The following is a 16,621-nucleotide window of genomic DNA, read 5'->3' as shown; positions in this document are numbered from 1 at the left end:
CAAAAAAATATTCACAACAGTACAACAACCCAAGCAACAGGCAGAAGAACTGTCAACTGAGAATCTGAGAGAAAATCTGCCACAAGTTGGAAAGAAAATTCACCAAAAACAATAAGGGGGTGAAAGGAGCATTGGATAAGGAAGAAGAAAAGATGGGTTAGGCCACAGAATTAAAACAAAATGGACAAAATGAAAACTGAAAATTATAAATATTAATGGTTTAAACTCTCTTTCCAAGTGAACAAAAAAAATCAATCAACTAAAAAAATTAAATTCAGACATACTATGCATTTAAGAAACCCATAAAAGAACATGAATATATTTTATAAGAAATACACATTGAAATACAGAAAATCTTAAAAATAAAATTTGCTATGGAAGCTAAGGTATGCTACTAGATATTTTGCCCAATTCTAATAACTCTGGAAGAATTGTTCAGATACATGATAATGGCAGCCAGAGTTATATCTGAAACAAAATGGAAAGCAGCAGAATGTCCACAACAGGAGTATTGGGAAAGTAAATTCACTGAACGCGCAGAAATGGCAAAACTAATGAACTATATGAATAATAGACCAACCAAAGAGTTTTAAGACAAATGAAAATAATATGGACATATTATTCTTTAAAAAAAGATGAGTTAAGGAAAATGTAGTTGTTATATGAATTACTAAAAACTCTCTTGTACTTCTGTTTAAAAAAAGGTTTAAGGGGAGAACATTTAAATTATATAACGGATAGATGATAATATCTAAATTTGATTTTCAATTTTTAGGTAATTGTCTTAGAATTGTGTTTAGATTTAAAATAACAGTCACTACTTCAAGTTATTTTATTTTTATTGCCATTTATTCTATGATATTGTTTAACATTATTTTTGTAGTTGTCAAGTACTGTATAGTGTATTTTATGTATAAACTTCTTTTTCTATTTTTAATTAAAATGACTTATGCCTTTATTTAATTTTGCGTATCTTTTTCTTTTAATTAATAAAAAAGAAACAAAAGAGATCACATGCAAGAAATTCACTGGGAACTTGTAACAGGAAATAGTAGTAAAGTTATTGGCAGTCGCTAGAATGACAAATGCACAATTTTGGATTCCCTGGTACATTCTGGTTAATGGTGATTGGTTCAGCCATGTGGGATTTTATAACATTTGAGAAATTAACAGCACTGCAGTATTCTGGACAGCCCATACTATGTCACATGAGAATGAACAGGCCACTCAATTATCTCTAGCTTCTTTTAATTATGTAAATGTCTAACCTATAATATGTAAATATTTATAACTATATTATGTTGTACTAGCAGTAAAGCCCATTGTGAGGAAAATTCAATGGACTATAGAAAAGGAGGGGTGAGCAAACATTTTCCTCCACCATTTCACCTTTCCCCTTCACCATTTTTCACAGGGTCCAGTGACTGGATCTCAGTGGCTGGATCTTGGTGGCTGCAGCTCTAGCTCTCTCCCACCAGATATTTGGTCTTTGGAGATTGGAGCAGGGTGGGCAGAGGAGTGGGGAGGCTTGTGCTGGGTCCAGCAAGGAGGGTAGCTGGTTGCTCATGCCCTGCCCGGCTCAGCTTGTTATTGGGGATGAGGGGAGGACGAGTAAGGGAATGGGAAGGGTAGTGCTGGGGCCAGCAGGATAGTGGAAGGCAAGCCACCACTGCCCGCAGACCCGGCTTGGTATTTGAGGCAAGGGAGGGTGAGGGAATAGGCAGGGGCGTACCTAGGCAAACGAGCGCCCGGGGACAAAACCTGAGTTTAGCGCCCCCCCCCGGCCCGGTGTATGGGCGGCCACCCGCCCCCACCATGACCAAACAATGATTTTTTGTACCAGCTCACAAATCACCTCCCACTCCCATCAGAACATACATGGCTCTCTACCCACCAACTCTTTTCCTAATTTCCTAATCACAACAACCCTATGAGGTAGGTTGTTAGCCTGAGAAACACCTCCAAGCCAGTGCAAGTGGGTATTAAGCATGTAAACCTCTCACAAATCACCCCCAGCAAAACATTTACCAAACAAATGTCAGCATCATCTCTCACAAAGAAACACCTCAAGTGGAATCCACTTTCATTGAATTGATTTTAAACTAGAGGAGCTCCAGATTCTTCTTTTAAATCTACCTTAAAGGGAGAATCACTAGGTCCCTAGTTAAAACTAAATTGAAAGTGATGCTGTTTCAGGGGTGGATTCTCTCCCACCCTGAAACAGCATCACTTTTTTGGGGAGGTTGGAGATTCAAGATGAAACAAATAGCAGATTCGTGACTGGAATCTGGGCAAATTTAGGCACATTCAGACAAAAATTGGCCGATTATGTCCTGCCCAAAATTAACAAATCACCCGAATGCAAAGTATTTAGGGGTTTGGGGGGGTATTTTTTGGTGTTTTTTTTTCAGCCTGCAGGGAGTGCATTTTTAAAAGCTATCGGCACCATGATTTCCAGGGCATCATCCAAGAGACTGCCCTGAGTGATACCTGGAGTTTGGCGATGTTTGGTTCAGGGGCAACAAAGTTATGGACACCCAAATGGAATGCCCCACATCCCCACTGTTTTTCAAGTGGGAGCTAACTACTGAGATGGGGGGCTACCCATTTGAGGGGACCATAACTTTGGTTCCTTTGAACATAACTTCACCAAACTTGGGTGGCATCATAAGAATAGTTAACACATGATACTCTGAAATTTTTTTGGGTGTCACTAGCTTTAAAATACATCCCTTCAGGCACCCCAAGAAATTGCCCAAGATTCTTTTGTTTTGCAGTGACTTTTGCTCCCATTGTGGAATTTCTGAGGGCAGGCTGCACATTTTTTTGAAGATAGAGGTGCCAGACTTTCAAGGTGGCTCCAAGAGGCCTTGAGTGGCAATAGCATCCAAGCTTGGTGAGCTTTGCTTCTGGAGTGGAGGGAGTTAGAGAGTTCTGAGAGAGAACTTTCAGCCCACAGGCTTTCATGTGCAGGAGCGTGGAAACAAAATAATAAACCTTTTGAGGGGCCCATAAAAGTGAACCCCCAGAAGCAAGGTCTCCAAACCTGGATGCTTTTACCAGGAGGCCCTCCTAGAGCCACCCCTGAAAGTCTGGTGCCTCTATCTTCAAAAATGTGCAGCCTGCCTACACACTCCAGAAATTCCCCATTGGCTACAATGGAGCAAAGTCACTGCAAAACAAAGAATCTTGGAGCCGAGAATTCCTTGGGGTGCCTGGAAGGGATGTATTTTTTTAAAAGCTAGTGACACCAAATTTTCAAGAGTATCATCTGTTAACTATTCTTATGATGCCACCCAATTTTGGTGAAGTTATGTTCAGGGGAACCAAAGTTATGGTCCCTCAAATGGGTAGCCCCCATCTCCTGTTAGCTTCCATTGAAAACAATGGGGTGGGGGCACCCCATTTGGGGGTCCATAACTTTGCTTCCCCTGAACCAAACATCACCAAATTTGGGTGGTAACATCAGGACAGTCTCTGGATGGTACCCTGAAATTTTGGTGCCAATAGCCTTAAAAATGCGCCCCCTGCAGGCCAGAACGTGAAAAAACACTTTAAAAGTTTAAAAACACACAAACGACCCTGAAATGTTGGCGCCCCCCACGTGACCAAATGGGGGGCGCCCGGGGACAAAGGGTACCCCCTGTCCCTAGGCAGGAACGCCACTGGGAATAGGGAGACTGGGGCTAGGGCTGGTGGAAAGGGTCCTGCCAGGTCAGGCTTGCTCCTGTGTCAGTGAGGGACAAGGCCAGGGGACAGGTCAGGTTATGAGGGATGCCCTGCACAACAATTGGCATACAGGACTCACTTCCATAGCTGCTACCTAATTTTAGCTTAACATGCTATATAGCAGCTAGCAGAGAAGAATTCAGTCCTGGAAAAGTCAAATCTCACAGGACTGTCATTCATCTGATCTGAAGTATACCCTAGAACAAAAGCACAGGTTTAGGACAGTCACATTACTGAAAGTACTGCACCCAGTATACCACATTCTGCCAACAACAAATATCAAAACTGAACAGTTCAATAAGTAAAATGAAATGTTTAGAACTAAAGAAAAGAAGAAACACAATAAAATATGATCACTCAGAAACTTAAGGGGGTTAGCAATTATTCCAGTCCATATCATAACACAACTTCTTCAGTATTCATTTTTAATGAACACTAAATCAGAATATTTCATACATAAACTTACCAACAATTTCACTTGGCTCTTTGTTGTAAAGTTTTTTGTTCCAGTAGAGAAGCCGCAGGAAAGGAAAGGAGACCAGAAGCACAAGACATATTCCAACAAACATGTGTCCTGTAAATGCTGCAAAGTCCAGTCCCTGTGAAGAAAGAGGAAGCACAGGAGAACAGAATCAGTGTCAAGCAGCACTTCTTACACACAATAGCACAACAGGTCATTTTCCATTTTGTATCCAGGTCACAGCTCAGTTAAAATTATCAATGTTTTTAACATCAGTGTTTCTACCCTTCCTGCCAATCCTTGGGATGTCTAGCAGTGCAGTGCCAAAAGTTTATTTATTTATTCCTGCATTGGCTAGTGTTCCCACAAGAACACAGTAAAATCCTGTCTGGACTTGCCCTCACCCATATCTGTTTTGCAAATAGCTGCCTTATTCTTCCTAAAAGAAGTAAGAAAACACAACGTTGCTTCCCATCTCCAGCCCTGGACAATCCACCCAACGAAGACAAAGGACTTGTTAATGTATTTGCTCCAAGTGTTCCTGCCAGCATTGTATGAACCCAATACTTCTTCCTTTGACTAATCTATTTCTGAAGACCACTTCATTTGTATTGTCATTGCTATAGAATTTAATTTCATCAGTTTCCTTCCACCTTTAGGCATCCCCAAGCTTGGTTCATCAAGCTGATGCCTCAACCATTTGATGAATTACTCAAACCATTAAGGCTGATGTCTGTCTCTTGTCTTTCCCCAGAAAGGCAGGACTCTTCTTTTTCCTAGGATATTAAATCACTCTGCATAACCCTGAGGGTCCCTTTTTCCCTATAAGAAGTTCCTTCTCCCAGTAGCCAGTGTCCAATATCTCTGGAAATCTCTCTGTTGATATTGACCCATAACGCGTTGTTATTTCTTCTACTACAGCTAGGTGTGGCTTGATCAACTCTGTTCATCAGACCATTCCACTTAGATGACTATAACTCATATTCTCCCAATTCCTTTCATCTATTCCACACCTATCTATTGCTTTTATCCTAGGACTATGTGTGTGTTCTGCTGCTTTGATTATTGAGTGCTTGTATATCCCTATTATTCCTAGATGACATTGTTAAACTGAGGCCGAATCCACAAAGGCTTTCCACAAAGGCTACATACAGTGCCTTTGTAGGATCTTTCATAGCTGGTGGGGCCAAATAGAGCAAGGTCAGGCAATCCTCATTGGTGGTGTGCCCCTTTTTTAATCCAATTTGGAGAGAATCAAATTGTTATCTACAACACAATCCTCTAAGTTTTAGATATTTACTACATAGTTTCAAAGCAATAGATGAAAAACTGATCAGTCTATAGCAGCAATTCCCAACCAGGGTTCTGTGGTACCCTGGGGTGCCGTGAGCATGTCCCAGGGGTACCACGGCAATGCTACCAGCCCCCCTCACTTTTGTGGTGTCTCCCGCTGGCGCCAGCAAGGACATAGAGCTGGCCCAGGAGGCAGGGCCTGCCACAAGGTCAGCAGCCAATTCCCACCCACCCCCGTGCTTCCCTTCACCTGGGAGGGGAAGGTGGGGGGTGGCAAGCAGGGGCACTGGGAAGGGAAGGTGGGGGATGGCAGGGGTACCATGAGATATGAAGAGTGAGGTCAAGGGTACCGTGATGTTGAAAAGGTTGGGAAATACTGGTCTATAGTTATACAGATCATTCTCATCTCCTTTCTTATATATTGGAACAATTAAGCTAGTTGACCATTCTTTGGGTAATTTGCCAGTATCATTAATTGGGGGGGGGGAGTTTTGCTAATAAAGGGGCCCAATGTCATTATAGACACTGCTCAACAACTTATATATTTATCAGTGGGATAGATTCCAATTTCAGCATTACAGGAGGGTTGTGTGCGCTGCAGAGTTTGAAAAACACCACAACTTCAGAAAACATATTCTTGGCGGTTTGTAAATCAGTAGAAAATCTTGACTTGAGATAGGAAAAATTGAAAAGCATCACAACTCATGGTGCAAGAAATATGGTGGGAAGTAAAACTGCTGCAGCTAACAAGAATTAATGAAGATATACTGCATTAAATGGTACACTCCCCATGCGATTTCACTGTATCATTCATCAGCAAGTCTTATGTAGTTAAGATTTCTTATGCAGTTAAGATTCCACAAGGAAAGTGTGAAGTGTGTTGTATTCAGCATTAGTTATCATGGCCTTACTCATTGTCAGTTTCAAAATTTTCTCTCAGAGATAGATGCAGAACATGGAGATATTCTCAAAGACAGATGCAGAACTCAGATGGCTTAGCAGAAGCAATGTCATCAAACATTTTTTTCAGTCTTCATCATGAAGCTGATGTCTTTCTCAAGGAGAAAAGAAAAGGTCAAAAAGTACTTTCTGACCCTGAATAGATTTTTGATTTGGCTTTCGTAACTGGTATCACAGAGCATTTGAACTCATTGAATCTAAGGTTACAGGGGAAAAGAAAGCTTTGTGTGTGGCATGTATTCTGAATTGAAAGTTTTTGAAGCAAAACTAAACATGTTTGTGAAGCAAGTTAGTGAAGGTAACTTTTTAAATTTCTTATGCTGCAGAGGACTAATGTTGAGAAGGACAGGAATTCACAATGCAATACTGAAAGACAAATCAACACACTGAACATGTTGTAGGTGGAATTCCAGAATAGATTCACTGATTGCCAAAAGCATGGAAAAGGAATGAGAATGTTTTGGAATCCAATTGAAGTAGCATCAGAAGATGCAAGGAACTTTTTTTCAGATGGAACTGATTGATTTGCAAGACATTTACAAAGAAAACAGTATGTTAGATTTCTATTCTGCTCTACCTGATATATTTATCAACCTTAAAAAATTGCAGCAAGTATGTTTACAGTCTTTGGAATCACATACACCTGTGAAGAAAATCAGTTCTATTCTTTTCTTCTTCAAATCAAATCTTTTCTTCTTCCTTTCCCAAAAGCTGGTTCAGGCTGTGACCTAACTGTGCTGTTTTGCTATCTACATACCAGAGCTATGACTGTCAAAAACCCAAGTAGAAACAATTAAACATTTGTCGAAGGCTTTCTCAGCCGGATTCAACTGGTTGTGGTGAGTTTTCCAGGCTGTGTGGCCGTGGTCTGGTAGATCTTGTTGCTAACGTTTCACCTGCATCTGTGGCTGGCATCTTCAGAGGTGTATCACAGAGAGAAGTGAAACAGACTTTTCTCTGTGATACACCTCTGAAGAAGCCAGCCACAGATGCAGCGAAACATTAGGAACAAAATCTACCAGGCCACGCCCACACAGCCCAGAAAACCCACCACAACCAATTAAACATTTGGTGGTGTGTTTTAGTCCTTTATGACCCTAAGGGTCAAGCATTTGATTTAAGTTCCAGGTTGTTAAGCTAATTAGAAATCACTGCACTGTTACCTTGTCAGGAGGGCAGAGTTTATGACTGCAGTGTAAATTCTGCCCTTTATCGTGATTTGCCCTAAGAGATTACTTGGTCATTAATTAGATACCCAATTGTCTTAGATCATCTAGCCTTGATTCAATTGTCCTTTGGATCCTGGACTACATTGGGTCTTTAGGATAAAATGGCTTTCTAGCTTAAGTCAGATGTACTCTCTGAGGAGTCCCACAACAGATTCCCAGGTTTACCATTTTGGACAAGCACACGCTGTAAGCCTGGCCTGGCCTGAAACCTTGGAACTTTGCCTTTTAATTTGAACCAGTGACTTTGCTTATGTTTAGCTAGTCTCTTTTCTGAGAATAGGTGTTATTTTATTACCTCAACATTTTTCTCCTTTAACTTGCTTATATATGCCAGGAAAACAATAAGAAAAGTTTCACAAATGTCCTTGGACACCAAAGACAACATCTAAATTTGCAGTTTCACACTGGGAGTCCTGTTGTTGGCCACACAAATTATATGTGACTCAAACGTTTACTTCTAGATAACGCTATCCCAATGTGCACCTTGGACTTGACTAATTGAAACAATCCTGCTAAAATTGTATCTAGGTACTCCATACTAGTAATAATCCACAGTATATGACAACCTGTGGGCCCATGTAATCTAAAAGCTTTCATAGACATTAGGCATAGAAATGCCATAAACTATATCACTGACAAGTTTAACAGGCAAGAACTCAGAGAAACTGGGTCTCTTGCTTCCTGGCACCCTCTCTGTGGCCATTCTGCTGGGAAATGGGAGAAAAATCCCAAGGAAACAGAGGGCAGGCACAGTCAGTGTCACTGGCAATGCCATGATGTCACTTCTGACAACCCAGAATTGATATCATCACATCATTAGATGCTGCAGCATTCATCCAAAACTCTATTGTTATATCACAGAACTTGGGGAAAATGCTATAGCTTTGCTTTCTACAGGATGACATCACTTCCAGTTCATGCCAGAAGTGATGTTACAACATCGCCAGTAATTACACAACCTCACTGATGAGCCTCCCATGCAGTAAGCCTTTGGCTGCCAACTCCATGTTTGACTGCTACAACCAATTGTAGGATCACATCTGCCAGTCCCCATATCACCTGCTCAGCAATGAACAGGCTCCAGTTGAGTGCCCACAGCAGAGGATGCAGGGAGCATGATAGGCAGCAGCAGAGGTAGACACAGGCTCTCTTCAAAGGAAACCAAAGCTGTTCACAAGTCTAGGCAACACATCACATGTAGCATGGTGCAGTGTGGTGTGAGATGGAAGATGCTACATGTGAGGAGCAGCCTGGCAAAGGCACCAAAGAACCTGTTGAGGGATTGTTCACAACTGGTGGGTACTGAGGAATCCAAGCCTGTGGCTATTTGAATATTCCTAGTTAAGAAGTGTCATGTAACCTGCTCTAGCCTATTGCTAATGATAAGCTTTGTAACTGGCTTCGATGTTGCTACTGCCTTTGGCAAAAATTGAGTTGGATCCCATGGAAGATTTCTACATAAACAGTCCTTGTGCAAACAGAACCTTGTGCTACATTTTTTTGTGAAGCAAGTTAGTGAAGATAACTTTTAAAATTTCCATTGTATTCCACCAAAGAGTTCTGCATGCATAAAAGATACCATGAGATTTTTTTCCAGATACAATTTCATAAAACAAATAAAATAACGTAGCTAGTGTACATTTTATAGCTCTGCAAGGGCACTGCTATTTCACTAAAAGTTATATTGAAATACTATGCCTTTCTGAAAACCTTGTGTTATTGCTTGTGCACTTTTCCCCCTTTGAACTAATGCATTGCTGGATACATGCCCCTAGTGGTAGCAGACAAGCCATATCATCAATTACTATCTCCCATACCTCAGGCTTAGAACCCACTCTGAGCTCAGGCTCTGACTTCTGCCCAATCCTATGTTTTGCAACAAGATTTCACAAAGATATTGTGCACATTGAATGAGAGTAGCTGTTGGCCAGACAGTAATACCACCTTATCTTGGCATTCTGGATTAGTACAGCTATAGCATAGAAGCCTGAGGACCCACATTTTCTGCTAGTGTTGTACAATAGAAGATCTGTCTCAGAGTCTTTCCTTTTTAATGCATATTCAGTCTGAGCTATAAACCAATAAAAGGGCACAAGAAAGAGATTTCTTCTGTTATATAAATGGATGCCTGCAATTTAATTTCTTTGTAGACTAGGATAGAGGGGCTATTATAAATTAATCACCATTGAAAATATTTTCCATTTTAATTCATCTGTATATTTCTGCAAAGTACATTCTTATCACTGTAATGTAATGAATAAATCATGGAATATCCAAATTTATTCCAATAGACTTTGAACAATACACTTTTCAACCTAGCATGAAGTGGAGCCCGTAAAACCAGAAAGAGTTCTTCCAAGTACAGAAAAAAGTACATTTTTATTATTTTGTTTGAATATAATTTTAAGCAGCACTGCTTCCAGATTTCAAACAGAAGTAGTAGAAGAAGACTTCTTCTCTTCCATAAGGAGTCCCAAGGTCCCAATCACCTTCTCTTCCCTCCACCCAACAACAGGCACATTTTGAGGTAGGTAGGGCTGAGAGAATTCTGAGAGCACTGTGATGGGCCCAAGCTCACCCAGCAAGCTTCATATGGAGGAGTGGAGAAACAAACTCAGTTCACCAGATTAGAGTACATCACTCTTAACCACTATGCCATGTTGGTTCTCTGTGAACAGAGCTTTTGACATCATATTAATTTTTCTGACAAGAACTCTAAAAAACAAGCAATCAGACATTGTTTTAAGAGATACTACTTTGGAAACTATCAAGGTGTTTTATGAGAATTATATGTGTATTCACAAAGAGGTGGTCTAATATACTATAATTCCACAGTTTAAGAACCATTCAATGTGGCTTATGTATATTTAGTACTATATATCTGACCCACTGTTTATAAAATCACATTGGTTAAAGGGTCCATTCACAGATGAGAAGTAACATCTTACTTTTCTCCAAGAAATCACATACAAAAATCTCAGTAGGAGTTGAGATGAAGATTGATTGCAGCCGACAATCATTTCCTGGTCCCTCATGGAACATTTTTTGTTAAAATATATAAGTAACGTATCTGTTTACAAGGACAGTGTACATAGAAGGGGAATGTGAGCAAGTGTACTGACCTCATCCCTGCTTGTGACTGAGCACCCTTCCCCGTGTATATTCACCTCATATGAGGACTGTTACAATGTACGTGCAGATTTCACACATGAGTGATTGGCAATGATCTATCATTCAATATGGGTGTAGCAGGTCCTTGGCAATCAAGTTTAAATGTTAACAGAGGAGAATACATACAAAAAAAATGAAATGGCCTTATACTGAGTAGGCCATTGGTCTGTCAAGGCAAGGTTTGTCTACTCTGACTAGCTGTAGCATTCCAGGGTTTTGATTACATCACCTGCTACTCAATCTTTTTAACAGGAGATGCCAAGAATTGAGCCTGAGACCTTCGGCATGCTACTCAGATGCTCTGCCACTGAGCTATGGAACATCAGTTCTCAAGCAAATTAAAACAGAATTTGTTGGTTAGTTTTGCATATTTCTTATTGCATATTTCTTATCCTATTCTCCCTAATGGGAACCCAGCTCACAAAAATAACAATATCAATTAAAAAAAAAAACAGGGTAAATAAAGAATCAAAAATCAGAAAAATATACAAAACATCCTGGCCTAAGCAGATATCCACTGGGTTGGTCCATCAAAGCTACAAGCTACAAAGCCTGAGCACTTAAGCTCATCTCAACCCTTGCTCGGGGTTTAAGTATCTGCAACAGGAGGGAGAAATGTGCTTAGCCTGTATCTTACAAACAGAAAGCAGATATATTTCCACAGTTTCACCACACAAACTTGTGGTGTACTCAGCCATGAAAATGTCTCAGCAGAGTACTTGCTTTGAATGCAGCTTTAAACTCTAGCTATTTTGTATAAAATAGTTATCAAGTAATAGTTATCAAGAAAGATATTTTTCTGCTTCAGACCCTGGAGAGCCACAAAACAATGACATTATTGAGCCAGACAGACCAAATGTTTTATAAGGTAAATTCATATTTTCAGTTGAGGTGGGAAGAATCTCAGGTTAGCAAACTATCTTCTTATACGTGTTTTGTATTCATTGTAAGGAAAGTGTATGCTCATATATATTCAACAAACCCTAAAAGTTATAAGAACCTGTTTGTGTTTATTTACCTAGTACAGAGTGTCTGATGAAACATTATATTCTGACTCTTTTCCTGGGTCAATAGTACATCAAAAGATTGAGGAAAAGTGAGAAGGCATCCAAATCTTCCATAAAATGATCAGTTCTGCTTAACTGAAAGCCAGAATCACATGCACTTGCACACAGAGATAATCTGTGGGGAACAAAACCCTATAACAACTTCTATCACTTAATTTAACATGGATTAATAAGCACAAAAGATTAAAGCTATACACTTGGGGGACATCCTACTGATTTTGCCCTTTACAGAATGAGTCTGAAAAAAATAACACATGGTTCTGTGCCATTCCAACACATACACTGCCTTCCATTTTCAGCGCAGTAAGAAAAACGAATCAGTGTGACCAAAGGACACAACATCATTAATACAATAGACAGCAATACATACCGCCTTCCTCAACTCCTGTTTAGAAACAATAATCACATTTGGTGGATCTCCAACAGCTGTGGAAGCACCTCCAATGTTTGTGAAGATTACTTCTGCAATCAGGACATGCCTGGGGTCAAGATTAAGCACCTCACATAACCTAAAGATGACACAAATCACATCTTAATTTCTTTCTCCCCGATCAACAGGTTTGTTTAGATATTTTTCAAAAAGATTAGGTTATAAAATCAAAAGCCAACATATGCAATATCTAAGATTGATACTGTTGTTGTTTCAGTTTTATATTACCTTAGCTCTTGTATTGTAAGGGGCAGATCCTCAGAATAGTTCCACTGACTTGTGTTTTACTTACTTTGATGTTTATATCCCACTTTTCTCCCCAATAGGGACCCTAAACAGCTTACAACGTCATTGTCCCATCCTCCATTTTATTCTCACAACAACCCTGTGTGGGAGTTACATTAGGAGAAAGTAATTGGCCCAAGAGCATTCAGGAAGCTTTCCATGCAGAGCGGGCATTTGAACTGAGGTCCCCAGCTCCTAGTCTAACATTCTAATTACTGCATCATGCTATCAGGCCACTCCAGAATAAATTACTGAGGGTTGCAGTTAAATTAGCTGAATAGTAGACTGCAGACTTAATAGAAAGACCTCATATTCCAAGCAGTACACTCAATTCAGTTGTAAGGATCTGCCCAGAAGTTATTTCAAGTGGAAATTGTGTTTGACCTCTTGTGCCTTTAAACTTGCCTTATTGTTCTTCCATTTCCTCTTTCTTAATCTATACTAGCTGTTTCTTGAGTCTTTTTTTGCCATTAATGGTGATCCTGAAGGGTTTTTAAGGTAAGAGGAATTCAGAGATGGTTTGCCATTGCCTTTCTCTAAAGCAATCCTGGACTTCTTGGGGTCTCCCATACAAATACTAACCAAGGCCAAACCTGCTTAACTCCTGAGATTTGCAGAGATTGGGATCAGTGGTGTAACTAGGCAAACTGGAGCCCTGGGCAAAACCTGAGTTTGATACCCACCCCCATGGGCAGCCACCCTCCCCCACCATGACCAAACAATGATTTTTTCCACCAGGTCGTTTCAAAGTCACCATCACATAATAGAACGTGCCCCAACTCACAAATCTGAACACAGCAATGGGCCATGCCACACAGCAGAAATAATTTTTAAATCAATTTCAAAATGCTTTCAAAATGTTTTATCACTGCTATGAAAACATTTTATGGTGCTGTATCCAGTCCCCCCCAATTGAGGGAAACAGCATCACTTTCAATGTTATTTAAACTGGGGACCCCAGTTTCTCCCTTTAAGGTGGATTTAAAAGGAGAATCTGGGCTCCCTAGTTTAAACAAGTGGTGCTGGAATCCACCCCCCAGACAGCATCATTTTCAATGGGGTTTAAACTGGGGAGCCCAGATTCTCCTTTTAAATCCACCTTAAAAGGAGAATCTGGGGTCCCCAGTTAAAACAACATTGAAAGTGATGCTATTTTGGGGGTGGATTCTCCCCCACCCTGAAACAGCATCACTTTCAATGTTTAAACTGGGGACCTCAGATTCTCCCTTTAAATCCATGCCGAAGGGGGTGGATTTAATAATAATAATAATAATAATAATAATAATAATAATAATAATAATAATAATAATAATAATAATAATAATAATAATAATAATAATAATAATAACCTTTATTAGGCATTGAGAGAAAGAAAATGAAAGAAAACAAGCATTGGCAGGAAGGGGGTGGATTTAAAAGGAGAATCTGGGGAAATTTAGGGGGTGCCTGCTGTCAGGGGTGCAATTATTAAGATAGCAGCACCAAAATTTCAGAGTATCTTTGTGAGCCCCTATTGATGATACCACCCAGGTTTGGTGAAGTTTGGTTCAGGGGGTCCAAAGTTATGGACCCTCAAAGGTGTAGCCCCCATCTCTCATTTGCTCCCATTGGAAACAATGGGGGATGGGGGCACTCCCTTTGGGAGTCCATAACTTTGGACTCCCTAAACCAAACCTCACCAAACCTGGGTGATATCATCAGGAGAGTCTCCTGAAAAAGCAATGCTACAAAATACTTGTGGGAAAGTATAATCTGTATGATCAGTTATATGGAGAATCTTGAAATAGGACAGTTCAATCCATTCCAGCTCTTCAGTTCTGGTCTTCAGAGCTAGACTACCTTAATGAGTAAGTCCAGCCATAAAGTCCTTGGTTCAAATGTCACTTGAGCAATGAATCCCCCAGATTGCCTTGAGTAAGCTACTCTCTTCAGATCAGCCATTCCCATCTGCAATATGGAAACATAGCCACTAATCTTGCAGGGTTATTGTAAGGAGTATTGGGATAATGAATGTCAGCATTATGAACACTGACCCAATTCAGATGGGAAAATACACAAATGTTATTCTGTGAGCATTTATTATTTAAGAAACAATTCGAGATAGAGTTGAAAATGCAATATAGAACATCTCTACAAAAGAGGTGGTTATATGTGTAACTTACGTTATCATTTTCTTTAAAATGCCTAGACTTTTCCTGATGGCATTTAAACAAACTTATTTTGCAAAAAGGTACTCCCTAGCAGAGTTTAAACAAAAGTAACACTGAAGAACACTGTTCCTGTTAAGTGATGCTATAGGACTCTGTTATAGATACACTTAGACAAGATTTACTATTTCTCATTTGAGAAGCAATTTTTGGATAACACCATCTCATAAAGGTAGGTGGAAGAGAATTCTTTTAACAATAGCATTTTAAAATACAAGTCACAAACTAGTTTATTTTTTTAAAAAAAAAAACAGAGTTCATCCAAGAATGTGACAAGAAAATAAGATCATATTTCATGCATTGCTGGTAAAAGGCTAAAGCCTTATTGTCAAGAATCAGCAGAATTGTTTACTAAGCTTCATCACCATGGTAATAGCAGCTCAGAACTGCATTTCAAATTGGTTAGAGGAAGACGGCAGCAAGATAAATTGAATGACTTTTACCCAATTGTATGGGAGACCAAGAAAAAATGCAGTGTGTTTGAAAACCAATGAATAAAAATATGTCTATATAGCCAGTAAGAATTAGATAAGGAAATTATTTAAAAGTAACATCCTAGGAGCATATGTAAAGTAACAGAAAGGTATTGTGCATTTATAACATTACAAAGTAAATAAACTCAAACATTTTGTAGCATGTCTTTAAAAACTGATATTTAATTTAAATATACACAGCTCTGTGATTATGAGATGGAGGGCAGAACTTAGTAATCAAAAGAAGGAAGGAAAAATACAGTTAAAATAATTGTGCTACCACTTATTTATTCAGGTTCTCCAGACTATTCTTCCAGTTTCTTTCTTCACATGTCTCAAACATCCATTAATCCACATGCATTAAACAAGGGCCTGGTTGACTTTTTCAGGACCTCTTAACTTCAGACCTCTTTTGCTCAACTTGGAAAGGGCTGCCCTGGCAAAGCAGTGGACTTACAGTAACTTGGCACAGCTTTGCACTATTGAGTATTCTATGATATTTGGTGGGACAGTAATATTGTGTTCACATTTTCGCACACAGCTTTATGCACAGATTCCAAGAGGATCTGTCGTAAACGTCAGAAATCCTGGTGGTAATGGTGGTGGAAATTGCTGCCAAGTTGCAGTAGGATCTGGGTTGGAAAATTTGTGGAGATTTTGGGGGTGGAACCTAGGAAGGAATGTCAACCTTTCACAGCAGCCATTTTCTCCAGAGAAGTAACCTGGAGACCAGCTATAATTCCTGGAGATCTCCAGCAGCCAACTGAAGACTGGCAGTTCTAACTCACGGCAAGAAATGTAGGTGTTGACAAAACTGGGGGCTACCCAGAAGATGCTGGATCCATATATGCCTTAAACCAAACAAATCCACATATTCTTTGCTTAATTACAGATAGAAACCTTTTTCATTTCTGCGCCCAATTCTTGTACTAATCAAATGCCAACTTGCTAGGTTTGAGGTTATGAATTGTTTCCTAGAATCAGGTAGGAAGGACTGGAAGAAGACTTTTTTGAGGGTGCAGCAGCACCCAGGTTCTCCTTGCAGTCCATAATAGTTAGCTGACTTTGCCAAAGAGGACTGGGTCAAGCACAAGCACCTCAACCTCCATCATGAAAGTGCAGGGTCAGAGGCTGAGAGAGAAATCCTTCATTCCTCCAGAGACTTAGGTATGTTCCATTTCTCTCTTCTCCACCACCCTAAATTTTCCCAAAACAAAGCAAGGGTGTGGAGGCAAAATCAGAGCATTCTGCTGCTCAATATCATTACATACCATTTGTCTGCTCTAGACCCCAACCTAGTGCATCTTACCAGAAGAA

The 16,621-nt window shown here is 39.9% G+C and overlaps 1 protein-coding gene across 2 annotated transcripts in view; it reads right to left on the bottom strand.

The window, feature by feature from the left end:
* The window catches only part of OCA2 (OCA2 melanosomal transmembrane protein), a 215,456-nt gene that overhangs the window by 114,049 nt on the left and 84,786 nt on the right, over positions 1-16,621 (bottom strand). For both annotated transcript variants that reach the window (XM_048495551.1, XM_048495550.1), the window contains exons 14-15: positions 12,280-12,418; positions 4,196-4,328 (exon numbers count right to left, since the gene is read on the bottom strand). In XM_048495551.1, the coding sequence (XP_048351508.1) occupies positions 4,196-4,328; positions 12,280-12,418 (272 nt within the window). The remainder of the gene's footprint in view (positions 1-4,195; positions 4,329-12,279; positions 12,419-16,621) is intronic.

The sequence above is a fragment of the Sphaerodactylus townsendi genome, linkage group LG04, assembly GCF_021028975.2.
Source record: "Sphaerodactylus townsendi isolate TG3544 linkage group LG04, MPM_Stown_v2.3, whole genome shotgun sequence".
NCBI classification, from domain to species: domain Eukaryota; kingdom Metazoa; phylum Chordata; class Lepidosauria; order Squamata; family Sphaerodactylidae; genus Sphaerodactylus; species Sphaerodactylus townsendi.
This window is presented reverse-complemented; position numbering and strand designations above follow the sequence as displayed.